The sequence below is a fragment of the Poromitra crassiceps genome, assembly GCF_964638095.1.
Source record: "Poromitra crassiceps genome assembly, chromosome: 5".
Classification (NCBI taxonomy): Eukaryota; Metazoa; Chordata; class Actinopteri; order Beryciformes; family Melamphaidae; genus Poromitra; species Poromitra crassiceps.
Window position 1 is genome coordinate 51512233 of NC_139642.1, and position 20464 is coordinate 51532696.

The following is a 20464-nucleotide window of genomic DNA, read 5'->3' on the forward strand; positions in this document are numbered from 1 at the left end:
TTTTTGACTAAAGTGGTGCTGACTGAACTATAACACACTGACGGATTCAAAACAACCAAAGATATGAGAAAGAGAAAAGCTAGGGAATCCATTTCATAAGGAGAGAATGCCTTTTTTTTTAGACTAAGTCCAATATTACTGTATATACTCCCGAAGGGCAATACATGAACCTGGAAGATAATTCCATACTCAATTTAAAAATGTAAGTTATCATCTTATTATCCCCGTGGAGAAATTCATTGTCTACATTTGACCCATCTTCGACTACAGTAGGAACCTTCCTAGAACGGAGCAGTAGGCAGCCACAGTGCACCGCCCGGGGACCAACTCGGTTCGCTTACCAGTGCCTTGGTCAGGGGCACTGACAGGAGTATTAACCCTAATGTGTTTGATGGTGGGAGGAAACCCACACGAACACGGGGAGAACATACAAACTCCACACAGAAAAGACCTGGGACGGGCGTTCGAACCCGGGACCTTCTTGCTGTGAGCCACCGTGACAAATCTCACAGCACTTTCAAAACTCCTTTTTAGCTGTCACATATTGACCATCCAAGTATGAACCAATATGTGAGTGAAAAAATATCTCCAATCCCCAAATAAATAAACAAGTAAAAAAAGTGCCACAGATGGTGTTATCCTCCCATTCATGATTGGCCCTTGTTAACCCTAATAACTGCTGAGTTTCCCCCTAAAACCTCTTATAAAAATAAACCTGGCACCTGATCATCTAAGTCTTCAGGGACCTCACAGCAGTCAAAGTCCTTGGCCACTTCGCTGGCATTCCCTCCCATCAATGATGCTTCCACCGCAGCAAAGGCCTCCCACACGTCTGCCACGCACTGCAGGGAGACCACACACACGGAAGAATGTTACACACGTGATACACAGCCAGTTCACAAGAGATATTCACACACACGCGCGCGCGCACCCACGCGCACTCACGCACGCATGCGCGCACGCACACACACACACACACACACACACACACACACACACACACACACACACACACACACACACACACACACACACACACAGACAAGCGGCTGCCTCTGTACCTTTTGTGAGCCTCCAACTGCCTCATTCATCAGACTCAAACCAACGATCTGAAAATGATAGATATATGAGTGGGAGAATGCTTATTTCAACTGGAATCTGTATCACTGGCAGTCATTGCTAATAAATAAATAAATAAACATACATACATACATACATACATACATACATACATACATACATACATACATACATACATACATACATACATACATGCATACATACATACATACATACATACTGTACATAGATACATACATACATACATACATACATTCATACATACATACATACATACATATATACAAACATACATACATACATACATATATACAAACAAACAAACAAACAAACAAATACATAAATAAATAAATAAATAAATAAATAAATAAATAAATAAATAAATAAATAAATAAATAAATAAATAAATAAATAAATAAATAAATAAATAAATAAATAAATAAATCTGTGCTGTATACCAATATTGTGATCATGGATGATGTGGGTTTACCTTGTTGTAGGTAGAGAAGTCCAGTTTAGCCTTGACAGGAGCAGAGGAGGCCACAGCTCCGTACACTAAATGTGGGAACTAGAGCAGCACACAAGAAGAATGACAGACAGAAGCTAGAGAGATAGAAGCTAGAAAAGTGAGTCTATAGGTAGCTTTATTTATGATATCTAGTGTATAGTCCCACGATTTTCTGACCTGTCCCCCCTTATGCAGGGTATACAGAGAACGTTTGTTGGATTTCACAAACAACAGGACTCTAAATCGAGATGAGGGCACTATTTTCTTTGAACAAATGAGGTGTACTTTAATGATCATGTGTCCCAGTGTCAGTGTGAGACTGAATGAACTCAGTAGGACCTGCACTGAACATGACGTATGGAGGCTACTCGTGCTGCGACATGTTTTTGAGGTGACCCGCTTTCAACGTAATGGATGTCAGCCATTGGTGAAAACCTTTGGTCTACAGTCTTTGTTGACATTGTGACGCACACCTCCAGGCCTCGTTCATCCAATCAAAGAGCCTGAAATGTTCTGGTCCAATAGGAATTCTCTGAATGCGCACGGATATGAAAACAGAAACTCTGACAAAACCATCTCTTGTCTTCACATAAACATTCCCTGTGCCGTCTAGAGGTTGATAATGTGAGGCCAGTCTTTCACCTTTCCTCTGAACCAGGCAGACAGAGCTCCAGCGTAGGAGCCCCCGAAGCTGATCCAGGTGTTTCTGTGGCTCAGGCTGAAGCGTTGACTGATGTACTGGTGGAACTCCACCAAGTCAGCAAGCCTGGAGCAAAGAGGAAGAGACACAACACACTCAGTCCCACCCTTTGACCAAAGTCTCTTTCTCTCTCTCTGTCTCTCTCTCTCTCTCTCTCTCTCTCTCACACACACACACACACACACACACACACACACACACACACACACACACACACACACACACACACACACACACACACACACACACACACACACACACACACACACACACACACACACACACACACACACACACACACACACACACACGAGACCGGTAGAGGACCAGTACTAACGCCTGCTGGCTGCTCAGGTCTGCTAGGTTCTCGGTTTCGAGGCCGTCGTCGTTGATGCTGTCGCCATAGAAACGGTGCTCCACAGCCAATAGCAGAGCCCCGTGCTCTTCAGCCATGTCGACATGGTGACCTGGGGAAACATGGTCAAAGTAGGTAAAAACTCATTCAAAAGCCACTTTTGATTTTTCCAACAACAGCCCAAACAACCATCCAAGTAAAGGGATTCAAACTTAATCAAATACTGGACGTTGATATTCAAATTTCAATATTCTTCTGATCTGCTACACCATCTCACTGAGACACACATAACAAGAGGGTGAGGCTTGTAAGTGATAGTGAAGATGAGAATGAGCTTGTAAGCACAGTATCTTCTCTCACACGCAAGATGCTTCAGTCATCACATTTTCACTTTCTTTTCCAAAGACGGAGTGACAGCCAGGTGACTGCGATCGTTTTCCCTGACGTGTGGTTCACTGGCTTTCTGTACTACTTTATCTGTTTGACATTTGAACGTGTATGACAGACAGAGGGGGACAGGAGCTGTGCCCTACCTGCCAGAACGTCAAACTGGGAGATGGGGCCTTCTCCTCCGATGAAGAGGAACACTGGACCATGAGGACGCTGCCAGTAGGCCTCGTTCACAAAGAACCTCTGGAAGAGAGACACAGAGAGTATAAGAGAGAGGGAGGGGGGGCAGACACACAGACACACAGACACACAGACAGACAGACAGACAGACAGACAGACACAGACAGACAGACAGACAGACAGACAGACAGACAGACAGACACAGACAGGCAGGCAGGCAGACAGACAGACACACATGAGACAGATAGAATTCACTGCACATTCATATGATCAATGCAGCTGAAGTCTGGTCGAAGAACTGGTCCAACCTAAATGTCTTCTCCTTATAGTGTCTGGTGGGGCGGAGGTGGTGCAGATTTTTCTTTCAATCACTCATCGTTGTTTAGGAAACAATTTATTATTTTTGCTTGATTTGACCAGTGACCATATAGTGACACCAGAATTTAATTTGGGCAAATAGGGTAAATCTAGCAGGGGGGAATGGGATGCTTTGTGATTTCAGCTGATAAGACAGGTGTGTTTTTCTGTTAAAATGATGAAACGTATAAAAGCATGGAGCACAGTGTGATATCAGGTCTCTCTCCACCTGAGGGAAGGTGTCATCGGCCTGGCCGTCAAAGTGGTCGAGGGGCTGGTGGATCTTGCCCTCGGTGGTGAACTGGGCAGGATGCCGGCCGTGGACTGTGCTCAACAGGACATGCTGCTTGGCTCTGTGGAGCTGGAGCTGACGCACGCGCTCCTTGATCTTCCTCAGAACCCGTCCTGCCCATGGAAGAGAGGAGAACAGATCAAAACTGAGAAGATCCAGAGAGGTTCCAGAGCTGCTAAATGCCACTCGTCGTCATTTGTGCCAACTCATGGCACTGGCTCCCTTGATTAACCCCGATGCACCAATTCAAACAGGAGCCATTTAGCTCCACTGACGTGCCTCCATGCATGGCCTGAGCGGATAAGAGCCACCTTGCTCTGGGTGGAGTCAAGTCTCTTATCTCGTCTCTTATCTCGCTCTAACGGACCTTTGATTGATGCCAACAGCTTGAACCCTGTTTGTTTACATTGACTCACTTTTTGCTCATGCCACTAATTTGACGGCTGACCGAAATACTTCCAAACTAGGCAGACAAGCACAATTTCAGGGGCAGTCGCCATCCAATATTTGTTGACCCTGGGGATTCGCTGGTACCGCCATCAAACCCCTGGTTCACAATTTTGACAGCTGCAAAATACATTACAATACAATTTCTGAAAATATAAGGAAATAAATACTACCAAGGTCCATGGTCAACTTTTCTGTGTTTGTGTTTAATCTGTATATTCCCAGCAATATATATTCCCCACATAATATAAAGGGAATAGCTCTTATAGAATATATCAATACACTATACACAATATATATATATCAATACACATTATCAATACTTTGGTTCTAATGATACCTGTACCAAGCATTTCAGAAAAAAAAAAGTTTTGATAAAAAGGAAGTCTACCATTTATTCTCATGGACGTTGTTTTCTACATTGTCAAGTCATGTGACCATATGGACAATGGATAACATCAAAACAGAAGTTTGGGACAGACATATTTTCCACACCAATCGTTTGCTGGAGGATTCATCAACTCACCGGAATCAACAAAGTTGAAGAGGAGAAGAAGGCTGAGACAGGAGGTGGGTGACAAACGCATCTTTGCCACCTAAATCGACCAAAGTCTGGAAGCTCGACCTAACCCAGAGGCAACGTGTTTTCAGTCTGCAGGAAGAACTCCTCACTCTCTGCTCGCTAGGAAGTGACTGCAGTGATGCAGCTGACAGCCTCTCTTAAGGTACTGCAGAAACTAATATGAACTAATATGAACTTGATACCCCCCTTATCAGGCCCAACCAACAGGAGAAAGTGTGTGTGTGTGTGTGTGTGTGTGTGTGTGTGTGTGTGTGTGTGTGTGTGTGTGTGTGTGTGTGTGTGTGTGTGTGTGTGTGTGTGTGTGCGTGCGTGCGTGCGTGCGTGCGTGCGTGCGTGCGTGCGTGCGTGCGTGCGTGCGTGCGTCCGTGCGTGCGTGCGTGCATGCGTGCAATCAATCAACTCAGCAAAAAACAGCGTCAGCTTGGTGATGTATTGAGATCTGGATGCCACTCTTCCCTGCAATGACTTTGGAGGTTTTGGGCCTTCTCCACTTGTGAGGCTTGATGAAAGTGGAGAAGCGGTTCAGAGAGACTGTCCCGCCGTACCCACAATGTCACAGGCTCGAGCCCCGCCACAGCCAACGCAACGCGTCTCTCGTCTGCCATGTGTGTATGCTGACATCTGACGACATGTGACTCAACCTGCTCACTCACAAATAAACATCTCCAGCCTGCAGTTTGTTTATGCAGCCACAGGGGAAGTGGTGGCTGTTAAAAATAGTGACATAATGATGCAGTCCACAGCACAAGCATGTATTTTAAATTAAGTCCTCCAACTTATGATGACACTGAGAGGCAAAAGGGGGAACTGAGGTTCTCATAGAAGATCCACTGATGTGCTAGTTTCATCCCTCTTTTTTCAATAATACATTGAGATATCAACAGGACAGAAAGAGAACGTAGAAACATGATCCTGTCAAAATCCTACTTTTTTCATAATATTGAGATAAGTAAACAGAAAGGTTTAAGAGCTCAGATTATTGGAGCTATAGGGCTTATGGATCTATAGGGCTTACTAACCCATACTATACTATAACCTGCTGATCTAGCCAGGGGCAATGCTAGGATCACACCTCTAGGGGGGCTCAGCCCCTAATAAGAATGTGACATGCATACTGTACAGTCCCCCCCCCCCCACACATTACACGATAACACAATTATTATATTAATATTTTTCTATATATATTTTTTTTTATTTACAACAATACTTTTTAATTAATTGCTACGTAACACGAGTTTTTACACCACACAATATTTTTTAGGGAATGAAAATTTTTATAGCTGTTAAAGTATCCAACACCTTTCACTTTGGCAAACCTCAACTCAAATAGGTATGCAATGGAGTCCACTGCAATGAATGTGCATGGGCAAAACAGAAGCTGCCATGGCATTATATAACTACGCTCACTCAGCACTTTCAGCTCAGTGTCAAATGGCTATAGTGACACGAAGGTTTGACGTGTTGCATTCTGAGATAATACTACAAAGTTGTTGTTTTTCGCACCATTCTGTGTAAATTCTTGAGAGTGTTGTGAGATCAGCAGTTTCAGAAAGACTCACACCATAAGCAACTTTGATTGGGCATGGTTGTTAACAACGGTGTGAGTTGCATAATGTGACGTCACGTCAGTGAGTTTGTTCGCATTAACCACCCACAATGCTAGCAGGGACCGGAAAAAAGTAGCTTGTTATCCTACTTCACACAAGAGTTGTCGGCGAGAACATACAGTAACATGAAGAGTGACTATATTGTGTTATACTGTACCCTCTCTGGGGTGTCACCACAACCACCCAGTTCATAAATGCTGCAATACTGAAAATGCAACGGCTTCGTCAATGCGCCATAGGCTCAATCACCATTATGTTAACTCAGTCTGTGATAGACAGACATTTATTTACATCAAAGTCTTTGAGATTATAATTTTAATGCTGATGCAGTATCAATAAGCTTTGAAAAATTAGAGATTTGTGCAATTGTGATGATTGGATGATAAGCACTATTTTCTGAAAATGGCTCAGAAAAACCCATATTCAATCAATCTGGACATCCCACACATTTTCTGAATGGAGGCGTCTAGATTCTGGGTTTAGAGTTCCACGAGGCTGATATCCACAATATAGGTCAATTTATACAGTCAGGTCAAATCATATCGAATTAGTGCTCTATCATTCTGTATCACATCCTTAACTGTATCGTTTTTGTATAGTATTTCAGAACATTTATTGAGATGCGTATCGTATAGTCTGAGAGGGAAAGTTAAGATACACATCCCTATAAACACATCACACACAGTTCAGCCATATAGGCTAAGCCTACTATACTGTAGGTTTTGTCTTGGATTGTGGGTTGGTTTTGAAGTGAATTGTATAGAAACTAAACAACTCGTCAAAATTGACTATTGCACAACTGATTTGACACTTTTCCCCTCCACCTACGTGGGGACAGGCTCCCCCCAAACCCCGTCCGAGAAAATTAACAAATGTTGATGGTTAAGACCAATATTGACATCTCAACAGTGTAATTCTAATTCATTTAAAATTAGATTTTCCTCTAAATCCGGCTTCAAACGGCCAACATTTTGCCGAAGGTCCCTTCCCCCGAAGGCTCACTCCAAACTTTTGGTGAAACTTCACAGCTCTGTATTTGGGTTTTATAGTTATGGGCTATAAAAAAAAAACAATTCATCGTGAGTCACAAAATGCTAACAGATCTAAACATTACTGTTAGCCTTGGTTAGCCAAATATGCTAGTTAGCGTTTCAATCATTCAAATCACTTTTTTTTTTATTGCTGTGCAGTCGTCTGACAACATCAGAAACGTCAGTGACATCTATTTTGCTGTCACAATGACAATCGGGAAATTTGATGTCATCTCATCCTATGCATTGTCTTCAACGACTCTCTTGCAATGTCCATATCCTTGTTTTTCCTTCCAGAAGGCATCCAAAGAAAAGTAATATAACAGTGGATCCAGACAGCAGTTCATGCTAGCAAGACATATGGTTGGCATGATTAACTTCTTCCCTAAAGAGCTCAGCAAAACGGCCAATGACATAGGTGAGAAACAGATGATGAACATGATCAAGTTCATGACAAAAAGCAGCATAACATTCACCTTGTTGTTGACCCTTGCAGAGTCACTGAGATGCCTGCGGAGAGTCCAAGACACCATAGCAGTGGACACAACATTGACTGCCAGCATGGTGAACACTAAAGTAGACTGAAAATAAATCACATCTGGTATATACATATGGCACCCAGGAAATTCAAAACAGGTAGATACTGTACATTACAGCTTGCTAAATGTCTTGAAAGGCGACTGCTCTCTGGGATGTTCACCACCAACCCAACGATCCAAACGAAGACAGAGGCTTTCCAGGCATTGGAGATGGATCTCAGATGCTGTGATCTCAGTGGGTAAACCACTGCCAGCAGCCGGTCCACACCGATGAAGGTGATGAAGATGGAGCTAGAGTGGTTGTTGTTGTGGAAGAATGCCATCATACAGGCACATAGCGTAATGCCAAAGGGCCAGCTGCCTGTGGCATAGAAGTAGACCCTCCAGGGCAGGGAGATCACCAGCAGCAGGTCTGAAAGTGCCAGGTTGATCATGAAGACGGCACTGGGAGATTTGAGGCTGTGGCGGCGTATCAGAATCCACAGTGACACAGCATTGAGAGGCAGACCCACCACCATGATGCAGCTGAAGACTATGGCATAGGGCATCTTGTCTACCTCTGCATCCTTCTGTGTATCGTTCATCATGTCTAGCTGACAAGAAAAGCACTATCTGTGTATGCTTGACTGGCAATGGTGCAAACCAACTCTGTCCTCCAGTCTTTATCTATGTCAAATGATGTTAAGGTCAGTTGACCTAGTATAGGCTGAGGTTAGGGTGTTCATGTTTTAAGCAGTGGAAAGTTTTGAAACAGGAAGCACGGGTGATAGCCTAGCTCCAGTGATGAATTATGCCTATTTTACAATGTCTTCATATATCTTCATATTGATAGCACTTTATATATATATATATATATATATATATATATATATATATATATATATATATATATATATATATATATATATACAGTATGTATATATATATATATATATATATTATATATATATATATCTCTCTCTCTCTCTCTCTCTCTCTGCATGCTTGCTAGCCCCTTTCATGACTGTCTTGTCACTTCCTGTTCCTAACGCAGTGACAACACAGTCATGAGGGGGCTACATGCATGCTTTCATGTAGTTTGACCACAAGTGAGGTGTGCATCACGCCAGCCCGTTCTCACTCCGACGGCGTCAAAGACCGCCACTATGTCACGCTGCTCAGAACAGAACAATCTTCACTCCATCTCTGCACATAATAAACTTGCATGGCAGGATAATCGCTTGTGCATACATCCTTATTGAAGCTGAAACTGATTATAGAGCTGAAACTGATTATAGAGATCAAACGCATGCTATTCTTATCAAGTTGTTATCCTATTAAAACCATATTGCATTGAAAAGTCCTAGATATTATTTTCTGTTATTTTCTTTAAGATATTAAATTGATAGTGCACTCTTGATTTGTACTGACTTGACTTCCTGTTGTATTTATACTTGATACTAACTTGTTGGAACTTGGTCAGGCCTGTGGTTTTGCACCTTTGCAGGAGCTACGTAGCTATTTGCTGCAGATCAGAGCTCAGGATGTGGGTGAGTTTGTGGACACAGCTAGCTCACGTAGAGGAACATTACTTTGCGTGAGAGTTCTTATCTTTCATTGAGTCAAAGATTGATAGAGACATTTGAGGCTGTGACGGAGAATTGTCAAGATGCTTGTCTTCAGCACTCTAGAGTAATGTCTGTTCCTCTAGGCTGAAGGCTCAATGCCTGTCTTCACATAAATAATGCAGGAGAAGTTACACCAACAACTTTGATCACAGTGCTCTTCCTCAGACAAGTCACCCTTGTTTCCTGTTTCAAAAGAGGTCTACCTACCTACACAAGAAAACCCTAACCTCAACCCATCCTAACCTCAGTTCACATATAGACTGGATGGCAGAGTTGGTTTGTATAGGCTGCTATACAGTCACAGATAGTGCTTTTCTTGTCAGGTAGACGTGATGAACATTACTCAGAAAGAAGATGATCCAGATAGGATGCCCTATGCTATAGTCTTCAGCTGCATCATGGTGGTGGGTCTGCCTCTCAATGCTGTGTCACTGTGGATTCTGATACGCCGCCACAGCCTCAAATCCCCCAGTGCCGTCTTCATGATCAACCTGGCCCTTTCAGACCTGCTGCTGGTGATCTCCCTGCCCTGGAGGGTCTACTTCTATGCCACAGGCAGCTGGCCCTTTGGCATTACGCTATGCACCTGTATGATGGCATTCTTCCACAACAACATCCACTCTAGCTCCATCTTCATCACCTTCATCGGTGTGGACCGGCTGCTGGCAGTGGTTTACCCGCTGAGATCACAGCATCTGAGATCCACCTCCCATGCCTGGAAAGCCTCTGCCTTCGTTTGGATCATTGGGTTGGTAGTGAACGTCCCAGAGAGCATCACATTGTCAACATATTTATCCAGCTGCAATGCATCTAACTGTTTTGGATTTCCTCCTAACTGTCGCCGGTATACACCAGTGGTGATTTATTTTCAGTGTGCTTTAGTGTTCACCATGCTGGCAGTCAATCTGGTGTCCACTGCTATGGTGTCTTGGACTCTCCGCAGGCATCTCAGTGACTCTGCAAGGGTCAACAACAAGGTGAATGTCATGCTGCTTTTTGCCATGAACTTGATCATGTTCATCATCTGTTTCTTACCTATGTCATTGGCCCTTATGCTTGGCCCAAAAGAGGCAATCCTGCCAACGCTATGTCTTGCTAGTATGAACTGCTGTCTGGATCCACTGTTATATTACTTTTCTTTGGATGCCTTCTGGAAGGAAAAGGAGGACGTGGACATTGCAAGAGAGTGGGTGAAGACAAGGGACGTAAAGAGTTAGGACATGACATCAAATGTCCCACTGTCATTGTGATTTGCTCCTTTTTCAGCCAAAGAGATGACTTGTGGTCTATTGAATTAACTGGTTTATTGGATGATTTGTTCTAGGTGCAGGGTTCCCACACATTTTCGTGGATATGATTTCAAAACTTTTCCATGACTTTTCAAGGATCCATAATAGAATTTACATGTAATGTGAGGCAGTGATTCTGAATCAATACCATACATTATTACTGCACTGGCTAAATAGGACACACCTCTTTATATTGGATTTACGTCAACAGCTATTTGCTAAATTTGCTGTCATACTTTACATGGTGGAAGGTTATCCACGGAAGATTACAGTAACAATTAAAACAAAATCCCATGACTTTTCCAGAACTTTCAAGGATTTTACAAATTCCATAACTTGGCCAGGCTAACAGGAGTGTCTGGTTCTGGCACATACTGGCTGCAAATGGTGAAAAAGTTGCGCACATCCAAAAAACCTTCAAGGCAGGTGCTGGACCAAAAGAAAACAGCATAAGAGAGAGAAAATGTCTGAAGAAGAGCGCTCGCTCAAAATACTCTCTTTCTCTCTCGCATAGGCTACTGGCTGCCATGCTCACCTGTAGATGAGTCTCCCCCGTCTTCCCCCCACACTCACACATACCCTCAGATATGTGAAGCGCTTTGGGTGCCTTGAAAAGCGCTATATAAATGCAATAAATTATTACTACTACTATTATTATTATTATTATAATTATTTAATGTGAGGTAGTGGTAGACCCCGGTTTAGGTTAAGTTTATTTGATATGGACATCACAGAGCATAGGAGATGTAACATACATGTATGCACAGTAACCAGATACACAGTGTTAAGTGTTTATAGCGGAACGCAAATTTTTCAACACCAAAACACAACCCAAAAGGACAGACCCAAAAAGAAGCAAATTCAAATATAAAGTTTAGGTTTTACAGGATTGTTATTGTTTATTGCTGGAGCTGACTCTATTAGGATTCAAATGAAAAACACAAGACATTTTAAATAGCTCAGTGTATTTTTGGCTTCTTGTTCATCACTGACTAAAGAGGATGCAATTGACTGAAATTATTGTTTTTCGCTTTATATAAATTATATGACCTGATTTGCTTGTAGCATTCATGTTGGTAAGCTTGTTGGCAGTGTTTATTTTGCCTGGAGATATACAGAATGCACATTTGTCTTTTGTAAACACACTTTTTCACAAATAAATGACAGTATTTGTTCATCATTTTGTTTCTAATGCACTTTCCTCCGCAATTATTGGCACCCTGAAAACCTTTTTGTAGAGATGTGAGTGCTGGGGGCTTGTGTATACACAATCACATTTTAAATCTTCAATTATTTCCTTGAACAGGAAGAGCACAAATGTTTGAGCTTCGTGTCAGATGAGCTGCACCACCTTTTTAGCACTGAAAAAGAAAGAAATATCATGCCTACAATTCTATGGTCATAGAAAACGAGACAACTAATGCAATACAAGTGCAGTGCAGTGTGAACCCACAGTAGGTGAGGTTCAAGACAGTAATGTGGATTCAGATGGTAAAGTAAAAAAACAACATTTAAAGACACCAGTTTTTGATTAAAAGCAATGCTCAACAATGTATCAATTAAACAAGTGTGTTTACTTTTAAGTAACATTTGGCACCATTAAGACAGTTTGTAAAGAGAAATGAACACGCTTTCCAATGAGATAAGATACAATGCTGAGGATACACTAACAACAGAGATATGATTGACCAAACACACATTTCCAAAGTTTTTTGAGGGGTTTATAGTGTATTTGTGTTATACTTTCTGTTGTAATGCTGCTTCTTTTTTCCCTCCACTTTGACATTTTATTTAAATGTTGCCTTAATTGTACAATTATTATTTTATTTACTTCATTTTCTTTTAAATGTAACCCTTTTCACCATAGGCTTGTGATATGTGGAAGACTTTATGCTGTACAATCATCATCATCATCATCATCATCATCATCAACCTTTATTTAATCAGGCAAGTTAATTAAGAACAAATTCTTATTTTCAATAACGGCCTGGATACAATAAAATACATGAAATACAATAAAGTATTCATAAACCCCTTTAACTAATACTTGGTATGGTGAAAGAGCCATCTCTGTGTGTAATAAACATGTCTAGGATAAATTATGATTCTCACACTCAAACATGATGAGGCTATGTGGGGACAATCCTGGTATTAATAACCCAATATAATGTTGCTATAGAAATATGTGGCAGGTCTTCTCGCACTATCCTAGAGAAAAAGATGGCCCCTCAGGACACACAGCCTGCATGCATACCTCGCTGAACTGCTGTGGCTCCCACGCCTGTTGCCACACAAACAGTGTTACTGCTGAGGTGCTGCCTTCTGCTAAACCGAGCAGGAGCCAAGCCGCTGCTGTCTGTTTCTGCTGGGCGTCTCGCGATGAAAATAGCTGTGACTCCGAATCTCTAGATGAGCCGTTGCCGAGTTAAGTGGCTCAGCCACTTAACGCAATGTGGCTGGCCCATTGCGTGGCTGGGCAGTCTCTTCCCCATCTTTTGCTCTGTTTGGCTGGGATCTTCAACCCCTTTTTGTTTCTATTTCTTTTGCACTTTTGAGTGCAGAGTACCGCAGGAATGACCTGGATGTTTGCACTTCCGGTTCTGACTTTTGAAGCGTTTTCTGAAAATCTCGATTTAAAAAAATTCACATTTACGCTTCAAAAGTTATAAAAGTGGTCCTTATTTGTGAAGATTATCTTTCTGAACACGCCGTTCGCCGTTTCTTAAACTTTTGTTAACCACAGATCTTATTTCAGATATTTACAGAGATTCCCATTAAAAAAATCGGTAACACTTTACAATAACGTACACATAATACTATAGTTACTAGTAAACTAACCATTAACTAATAGCCAGTTAATGAGTAGCTAATGAAAAATTTGGCATTGGTCAATCACTAGTTAATCATAGTTAATGAGTAGGTAGTCATTAGTTAATGATTAGTATCTAATTTCCTGAGTAGAGTAGTTAATCATTACCTAATGATTACTAAATGTCAGCTCGTGAATAGAGTAGTTAATCATTACTTAATGATTCCAAAATGTAGGAGGTACGGTGGTGCAGTGGTTAGCACTATCGCCTCACAGCTCGAAGGTTGGGGGTTCGATTCCCACCTGGGGACGAGGTGAACGCTGAAGGAATGCGTGCCCGTCCACACACCGCATGTCCTCGAGTGCCCACCGCCCGGGTGGGGTCGGCAAAATGGCCTTTCTGTGTGGAGTTTGCATGTTCTCCCCGTGCCTCCCGGGGGTCTCCTTCATATAGGAACCCCCTTCACAAAAACATGCAACATCCTGGTTGCTAATGTGGTTCCTCCTCTGATCGTTAAGGGCGCCTGTTCAGAGGGAGGGGAACTGGATGGAATAGCGTGAACCTCCCACGTGCTATGTCCTACCGGTGAAACTTCCTCTGGCAGGTGAAAAGAAGCGGCTGACTGACTGCCCATGTCTCGGAGGAAGCATGGAATCAGTCTCGGCTCTCCCCAGATCGGCAGAGGATGGAGTAGCAACCAGGATTGAGCAATCAAATGAGCACTAAACGGGGGATAAAATGGGATAAAAAATCGGGAAAAAAACATAAAAAAAAGAAAAAAAGAAATGATTCCAAAATGTCAGTGCGTGAATGTATTAGTTAATCATTAGTTAATCATTAGTTAAGGTCACATTGTGAGTATAGTAGTTAATCATTAGTTCATGAATAGTTGTTAGTTCCTTAGTAGAGTAATTACTCATTAGTTAATGGTTAGTCATTTGGGAGTATATAGTTAATTGTTAGTTATTCATTACTTAATTACTTAATTATTACCTGTCCATTAGTTACTCTTTTTGTGTACCCTATTGTAAAGTGGTGCATCATACTCAGTAGTTTATGAATACTGAATCATTACTTAATTATTATCTGTCTATTAGTTAGTCTTTTTCTGTACCCTATTGTAAAGTGTACACAAGTGTACAGTCTCCCATCCAAGGAGTATCCTATAGGCCAGACCTGCTTAGCTTCCCAAGGAAAGCCAGTAATGTAATGCAGGAGCCACTAGTGCTGGTAAAGTTGTCATGAATGATTATATACAGTATATATGGCCTTTATAGAACGGTGGTATCAATATTTTAAAATAGTCATAACATTGATGGAAATGTCATGGTAACTTGTCCATGGTTCTTCTTCTTGTTTTCTGCCTCTCAAGTAATTACAACCAAACTAGGCTGCCAATCAAAATCCCAGTATTAGAAACAAAAATGAGACAGGAGGGGAAAATGCATGGATGTCACAGTGGAGCTCTGCTATTAAGTCAAGTCACCCTTGTTTCCTGTTTAAAAACTTTCCACACAACCTAAGCTCAGGCTATTAAGGCCAACCCACCCTAACCTCAGTTTACACAAATGAAGTCTGGAGGACAGAGTTGCTTTGCACCATTGCCGGTCAAGCATACACAGATAGTGCTTTTCTTGTCAGCCAGACACGACGATGATTAATGGTAAATGGCCTGCATTTATATAGTGCTTTTATCCAAAGTGCTTTACAGTCAGTAGGTACATTCACCCATTCACACACTGATGGCAGCAGGCTACCATACAGGGTGCTGGCACACCATCAGGAGCAATTTGGGGTTCAGTATCTTGCCCAAGGACACTTCGACATGCAGATTGGAGGAGCCGGGAATCGAACCACCGACCTCTTTTATCCAAAGCGATTAGTGGACGACCCGCTCTACCTCCTGAGCTACAGCCGCCCCCTACAGCACGATGAATGATACACAGAAGTATGGAGAGCTAGACAGGATGTCCTATGCCATAGTCTTCAGCTGCATCATGGTGGTGGGTCTGCCTCTCAATGCTGTGTCACTGTGGATTCTGATACGCCGCCACAGGCTCAAATCTCCCAGTGCCGTCTTCATGATCAACCTGGCACTTTCAGACCTGCTGCTGGTGATCTTCCTGCCCCTGCAGGTCTACTTTTATGCCACAGGCAGCTGGCCCCTTGGCATTGCGGTGTGTGTCAGCACCATAGCAATCTTCCACAACAACATCCGCTCCAGCTCCATCTTCATCACCTTCATCGGTGTGGACCGGCTGCTGGCAGTGGTTTACCCGCTGAGATCACAGCATCTGAGATCCATCTCCAATGCCTGGAAAGCCTCTGCCTTCGTTTGGATCGTTGGGTTGGTGGTGAACATCCCAGAGAGCATCAACCTTTCAACACATTTATCCAGCTGTAATGCATCTACCTGTTTTGAATTTCCTGGCTGTGAAAAGTATACTACACCAGTGGAGTTTTATTTTGAGTGTGCTTTAGTGTTCACCATGCTGGCAGTCAATGTTGTGTCCACTGCTATGGTGTCTTGGACTCTCCGCAGGCATCTCAGTGACTCTGCAAGGGTCAACAACAAGGTGAATGTTATGCTGATTTTTGTCATGAACTTGATCATGTTTATCATCTGTTTCGTGCCTCTGTCACTGGCCTTTATTGCATTTCCCCGAGAAGCAATCCTGCCAACCATATCTCTTGCTAGTATGAACTGCTGTCTGGATCCACTGTTATATTACTTTTCTTTGGATGCCTTCTGGAAGAAGAAAGAGGATGTGGACATTGCAAGAGATGAGTGAAGACAAGATACTTTTTCAGCCAAAGAGATTACTTGTGTGTGGAAATTAAATGGTTTATTGAATGATTTGTTCTAGGTGCAGGGTTCCCACGCATTTTCTTGGATAAGATTTCAAAACTTTTCCATGACTTTTCAAGGATCCATAATAGAATTTACATGTAATGCGAGGCAGTGATTCTGAATCAATACCAGACATTATTTACTGTACACTGGCTAAATAGGACATAGCTCTTTATATTGGATTTACGTCAACAGCTACAGACAATACATTTGCTGTTATGTTACATTGTGGAAGGTTATCCACAGAAGATTGCAGTAACAATTAAAACACAATTCCAGGACTTTTCTAGAACTTTCAAGGATTTTACTAATTCCATGACTTTTCCAGGCTGTGTATTTTGGCTTATTGTTCACCACTGGCTTAAGAGGTTGCAATTGACTTAAAGTATTGAGTTTATATGTATATGTATATGTATATGTATATGTATATTTATATGTATATGTATATGTATATGTATATGTATATGTATATGTATATGTATGTATATGTATATGTATGTATATGTACTGTATATGTATATGTATATGTATATGTATATGTATATGTATATGTATATGTATATGTATATGTATATATGTATATGTATGTGGCTGTGGCTTCGTTCGAGCCACAGACGCTCTCCACCCCCCTGCCTCGGCTTCCTGCACAACCCCGGCTACGCCGGGTGCACGTCTGCACCCAATGCAATTCGGTTTCCGTGCCCGCCACTCCACAGAATTGGCCATAAGCATGCTAGTTGAAAGAACCAAATGCCTCCTGGACAAGAATGGCTGTGTCGATGCTCTGTTCCTCGATCTTAAGAGGGCTCATCACCATGCATAGACTGTCCAGTAGGGGTCCCCCAAGGATCCATTCTTGGCCCGATCTTGTTTTCTTTGTTTATTAATGATTTTCTTGATGCATGCAGAAATGTCTATGCACAGTTGTATGCGGATGACGCCGTGATCTTTACAGCTGCAGCAAACGCCGCGGATGCTGCACAGGCCCTCACGGCAGCGATGGTCCACGTCCAGAAATGGCTCAAAGATTCCTGTCTCCTCTTAAATACAAAAAAAAAACGGTCTGTATGATGTTCACCAAAAAACAAAACAAAACTGTGGTTACATGCTGCCACTCCGACGTGCTGCCACTCCGACGTTCTGCCACTCCGAAATATCGGCACTCCGAAAGGGGGTCTATATTCCCCGTTTTTCACTAACCTCTCCCAACCCCCACGCCAAACCTAACCTCCCCCTGCGGCTTCTAAGGTGAACGACCGCCAGTCCGAATGATGGAAGTTAACGTTCGGAGTGGCAGCATGTCGGAAAGGCAAAGGAACCCCCAAAACTGTCACTCACTCGGGTGTGTTCTTGAACGGTGAGGAACTCGCTCTAGTAAGCGAGTTCAAATATCTCGGAGTCATCTTGGACTCAACCCTCACCTTTCGGAAACACATAAAAAAAAGTGACCAATTCAGTCAAATACAACCTGGCGAACTTCAGACAGATCAGAAATTTCCTGACGGACGATGCTGGCTTGATGTTCCTACACTCTATGATTTTTTCCCACATTGACTACTGCTTAACAAGCTGGTCGTTGGCATGTAAAACAGCTCTTAAGCCGATTGAATCTCTATTTAAAAAAGCCCTAAAGATCTTTGATAAAAAAAACAATCTTTGCCCATATTTGTAACATTATAAAGAAGCATGATTTCCTTGATTTTGACAATTTTAAAACTTTTAGACAGACCTGTTTTGTGTCTCCATGGTCTTGCCCCACCCCCTCTGGGAGAGTTTTTAAACGGAGGTCCGTGGAGGGCATGACCACCAGGGCGTGCCTAAGAGGAAACTGCGAACTGGGCCACAGACGCACCACCTTTGGGAAGAACGTCCTGTCCATTCTGTCCATTGTGGGCGGAAAAATATGGAACAATCTCCCGGCCACAGTTAGGGAATGCCCCACCTACCCTACTTTTATCAAGATATGGCTCAAAACGACACAACAGTGCACCCATAGTTAATAGCCTTCTCTTGGACATTATATTTTTTTTATCATTTTATTATCTTTTCTGTTTGTGTGTATTGCTTTTATTCTGTGTATGTATTGTTATCCCTTGTGTATGTTCTTTGTTACCCCTTGTGCATTTTTATTATATTGTTTTTTATTCCCGTATTCTGTATTTATCCTGTAGTTTTTAGTTGTTTATGTTCCGAGGACTGCGGGTGAAAATTAGCTTTGGCTAACCCCGGCACTTTTACCGTTGTCACATATGGATGAAGTAAAGTAAAGTAAAGTAAATGTATGTGTGTGTGTGTGTGTGTGTGTGTGTGTGTGTGTGTGTGTGTGTGTGTGTGTGTGTGTGTGTGTGTGTGTGTGTTTGTTTGTGTGCGCGCGCGCGCGAGTGAGTGCGTGTGTGTGTGTGTGTGTGTGTGTGTGTGTGTGTGTGTGTGTGTGTGTGTGTGTGTGTGTGTGTGTGTGTGTGTGTGTGTGTGTGTGTGTGTGTAGCATCTGTGTTGGTAAGCTTATTTGTTGGCCGTGTTTATTTTGCCTGGAGATATACAGAATGCATATTTGTCTTTTGCAAACAAACATTTTCTACAAAATTAAAGAACAGCATTTTTTTTTAATCATTTTGTCTCTGATACACTTTATTATGGGCACCCTTTGTTTTGGGGGCTTGTGTATATGCAATCACATTTAATCTTATTTTTTTTTCCTTGAACAGGAACAGCAAAAATGTTTGACGCCTCTTGTCAGATCAGCTGCCCCAACTTTTTGGCACTGAAAAATAAAGAAACTGTGGTCAATATATGCCTAAATGTCTACGTTCATAGAAAATGAATATACTCTAGTCTAATGCAAAAGAGGACAGTATCTTTTCATCATTTTGTCTCTCATACACCTTCCTTCGCATTTACTGGCACCCTGAGTGTTGGCGGCTGTGTATACGCAATCACATTTAATCTTCAATTTTTCCTTGAACAGGAAGAGCAAAAATGTTTGACGTCTCTTTTTGTCAGATCAGCTACACCAACTTTTTAGCACTGAAAAATAAAGGAACTGTGCTCAATATATGCCTATATTTGTACAATTATTATTTTATTTACTTCATTTTATTTTAAATGTAACCCTTTTCACCATAGGCTTGTGATATGAGGAAGACTTTATGTTGTACAATAAAGCATTCATAAACCCCTTTAAACTCTAATACTTGGTAAAATGGTGAAAGAGCCATCTCTTTGTGTAATAAACATGTCTAGGATAAATTATGATTCTCACACTCAATCATGATGAGGCTATGTGGGGACAATCCTGGTATTAATAACCCAATATAATGTTGCTATAGAAATATGTGGCAGGTCTTCCCGCACTATCCTAGAGAAAAAGATGGCCCCTCAGGACAGCCTGCATGCATACCTCGCTGAACTGCTGCGGCTCCCATGCCTGTTGTGCCACACAAATAATGTCTTGGACTATTTTCTAGATGAGCCGCGAAGACTACTTCGCAGCTAACGCCCAGTTCAGGTCATATCACGGTGCACGCCCCCTTTCCTGAGGTTGTTAGGCTCGCCCCCTTTCATTGATGCTGTCTCCTCATCCATTCACAGTTTCCCACGCTGCTTCCACTCATGTGGCAATAACCAATCAGCCCAAGCTATTCCCTTCCTGCTGATCCAATCACCTAACCAGCGTAGTATATCAGAGTCCATGTTTTACTCTGTTTGCTATGTGCTGCGTATGTGCCATGTGTCATTCTCAGTTGCTGATCATCATCGCTGAAGCAGCTGTTTTCGCCGAAGGACGGCGCTCACTCACAGGACAGAGTCCCTGTCTCTGCCCTGGGGCATTGGGGAGATA

General features: G+C 42.3%; 3 protein-coding genes and 1 pseudogene across 8 annotated transcripts in view; 1 reads left to right on the forward strand and 3 right to left on the reverse strand.

Moving 5' to 3' along the window:
- Positions 1-4943, reverse strand: part of LOC310777217 (thymus-specific serine protease-like) — a 12497-nt gene extending 7554 nt beyond the window's left edge. Inside the window, exons 1-8 of the mRNA XM_083637505.1 lie at positions 4836-4943; positions 3800-3975; positions 3177-3276; positions 2626-2755; positions 2231-2354; positions 1571-1648; positions 1062-1109; positions 723-842 (exon numbers count right to left, since the gene is read on the reverse strand). Coding sequence (XP_083493631.1) covers positions 723-842; positions 1062-1109; positions 1571-1648; positions 2231-2354; positions 2626-2755; positions 3177-3276; positions 3800-3975; positions 4836-4896 — 837 coding nt within the window. The 5' untranslated portion in view covers positions 4897-4943. The remainder of the gene's footprint in view (positions 1-722; positions 843-1061; positions 1110-1570; positions 1649-2230; positions 2355-2625; positions 2756-3176; positions 3277-3799; positions 3976-4835) is intronic.
- Positions 1-20464, reverse strand: part of dock10 (dedicator of cytokinesis 10) — a 241720-nt gene that overhangs the window by 130078 nt on the left and 91178 nt on the right. The window lies entirely within an intron of this gene.
- Positions 7760-8656, reverse strand: LOC310777366 (lysophosphatidic acid receptor 6-like; annotated as a pseudogene). The gene has a single exon. The product of its transcript is annotated as a lysophosphatidic acid receptor 6-like (transcript).
- On the forward strand, positions 10009-16567 carry LOC310777367 (lysophosphatidic acid receptor 6-like; the record flags this gene model as incomplete). The annotated part of the gene is made up of 2 exons (XM_083637697.1): positions 10009-10212; positions 15911-16567. The coding sequence occupies 2 exons, from the start codon at positions 10009-10011 to the stop codon at positions 16565-16567; spliced, it is 861 nt and encodes a 286-aa protein (XP_083493823.1).